The sequence below is a fragment of the Asparagus officinalis genome, chromosome 5 (genome assembly GCF_001876935.1).
Source record: "Asparagus officinalis chromosome 5, Aspof.V1, whole genome shotgun sequence".
Taxonomy (NCBI): domain Eukaryota; kingdom Viridiplantae; phylum Streptophyta; class Magnoliopsida; order Asparagales; family Asparagaceae; genus Asparagus; species Asparagus officinalis.
In genome coordinates this window covers 97910299-97912685 of record NC_033798.1, presented here as the reverse complement: position 1 = coordinate 97912685, position 2387 = coordinate 97910299, and the positions used below count along the sequence as shown (strand labels likewise).

General features: G+C 37.8%; 1 protein-coding gene across 1 annotated transcript in view; it reads right to left on the bottom strand.

Moving 5' to 3' along the window:
• LOC109840312 overlaps positions 1 to 1474 on the bottom strand; it is a 13333-nt gene extending 11859 nt beyond the window's left edge. Inside the window, exons 1-4 of the mRNA XM_020408899.1 lie at positions 1154 to 1474; positions 988 to 1068; positions 738 to 914; positions 1 to 16 (exon numbers count right to left, since the gene is read on the bottom strand). Coding sequence (XP_020264488.1) covers positions 1 to 16; positions 738 to 914; positions 988 to 1068; positions 1154 to 1241 — 362 coding nt within the window. The 5' untranslated portion in view covers positions 1242 to 1474. The remainder of the gene's footprint in view (positions 17 to 737; positions 915 to 987; positions 1069 to 1153) is intronic.

The following is a 2387-nucleotide window of genomic DNA, read 5'->3' as shown; positions in this document are numbered from 1 at the left end:
AGCTTAGGTCTGCTATCTGCATTGTTGTCAGAAGACAGAAATCATAAAAAGGATATTAAAAAAAAAATTAAGGGTGCAAAATCTTGTAACATAGAGTCAACACTACGGAAGCTAATATGATAAAGTGATGAAGGTGTCAATATTCAATTTGAAGTTCTGAACATTATTAAGTTTCATAGTTCAGTTTTCTTGATGAAATGCCTTCAGCAATGTATATAGTTTAGCATCAATAGCACGAAACAAAATTTTAAACAAATTTAGTATTTCAAGCTATTGAATGAGAAATAATCAGGAGTATAAAATGCAAAATCATGACCGGAAGTAAATTAGATAACAGGACGGAAATTCCCATATAAAGGCTAAGTGCCAAAATCTATGCTTGCTCATTAACTACTTTGAAGAGTGCATAAAATCAACATAATTTCCAAAACTGCCAATTGAAGTAATTAGTCTCTTTCACAGATCTTCGATTCTAGGAGCAGCTTTTGATGCTACTGGGACCAGTTTGAACAATTGAACTGTCCACTAAAGACAAACTAGTCATATAAGCTATAGATTCTAGCATTGTAAGCTCAATTCAACGGAAGTTATAAACAATTTTGCTTCTAGAATAGGAAATGCAAAATCCCAACAGATACGTCAATGTCCAACATTCATCACCATGTTGCAAACATTAAGCAGCATTACAATTATGTAAAAAAATATACACAGCAACAGAACTAGAAGCAAACACTCACATCTCGACAATGGCAAAGAAATCTTATACATGTTGCTATTCACTGAATCAAGAACCAACAGCTCCCCACTGGGCGCCACCTCGACGGAGAATGGCTCGATCCCGAGCTTACTCCCATCAAAAACAGTCTCTACTTCGTAACCACTCTCAAATTTCATTTGTGGCCGGCCAGTAACCACTGCAAATAGACAGAATCAAATCAAAACCCTCTAACTTCAATTAGCCCCAACAATGTGAATAAGATATTATACCTGTCTTTGGAGTAGAAGTGATGGTCCAAATCCTCTTCATGAGATGGGATAGTGCATTTGAGAAAAACCCACTAACGATTTCTACATAAATAAGTGAAATAAGATGCAAATGTGAGTGGTATGAAGAAAAAAATTGAGAAAATACGAGTGAGAGTAGAAAACCCACTTGCTGGAGAGGCGGCTGAAGCTGAAGAAAACCCATTAAGAAAAATCAACAACAAGATGAGAGCAGCAACCCCTTTGTTCTCCCCCATTGCTAGCCAATCTCTCAAGAGCTAGTGACTGAAAAATCTGATGAAATGAGAGAATGAGAGAGGTTTAGAACGAAGGACAGAGAAAACCCATTTAAGTCCAAGCGCCGGATTCAACATTCAGATGATGATCAACAAGAAAAAACCCATCATAGAGGCCAAATTTTGCTCTCTTTTTTGCCCAACTTTAGAGCAGTAGGGGATGGTCCCAAATATGAATGAACCCTTTTGAGGAGAAAAGGGGAGGCGAAAGAGACTAGGGGTGAGCACGGTTCGGTTCGGGTCGGTTTTTATCAAAATTTGAACAACCGAACCGAACCATCTACAATTCAAAACCGAACCAAACCATTACAAATCGGTTCGGTGCGGTTCGGTTCGGTTTGTTCGGTTCTAACTTCATCAAGTATAACTTCACTTCGATTTATCTTTTATATATTATTATTACCCTATGCCAGCATGTATTTGTTTTTTAACTTCACTTCAATTTATTATTCTTTCTCATATATGTATACTGTTTTTAAGTGAAGTAACTTGTTCTTTTGGATTAAATACTAGACTCTGACGTTGTAATTTTTTAGTAACGGGCTTGCTTTGTCTTTGTGTAGCAAGCTTTGACTTTGGTCTTTGTGGAGACAAAAAAAAGGAGCTGACTCATTAGAACATTGGTTATGTATGAATCAATTCCCTGCAACTGCTATTCATGGTGAACGAACACAACAATAAACCCACAAATCAAAGGCACAAATATATTCGGTTGGTTCGGTTCGGGTCGGTTTGAAAAATTGTCAACCCGACCCGAACCGCCTTACTCATAAAACCGCTTTTTCCGAGTCGGTTCGGGTCGGTTCGGTCGGTTCGGTCGGTTTGAACCGAACCGTGCTCACCCCTAAAAGAGACAAGGGAGGCCCTATGCGGTGCTCAAGAGCGTGATACAGTCCCTATAATAATATTATTGGTATTAATAATTAGTAATTTGAGAGAGTTTATTCACTAATTTAATGCACAAGCTTTGCTTACCAAATTAAGCAGTGTGCACGAGACAATGGTTCAGAATTTTTTTAGTGGGAAAAGCTGGTTTTATGTGCACTTTACTTTTCTTTGCTTTTTATTTTATCCCACATTTTCTTCACAAGTTTCGAGGGGGTGGTC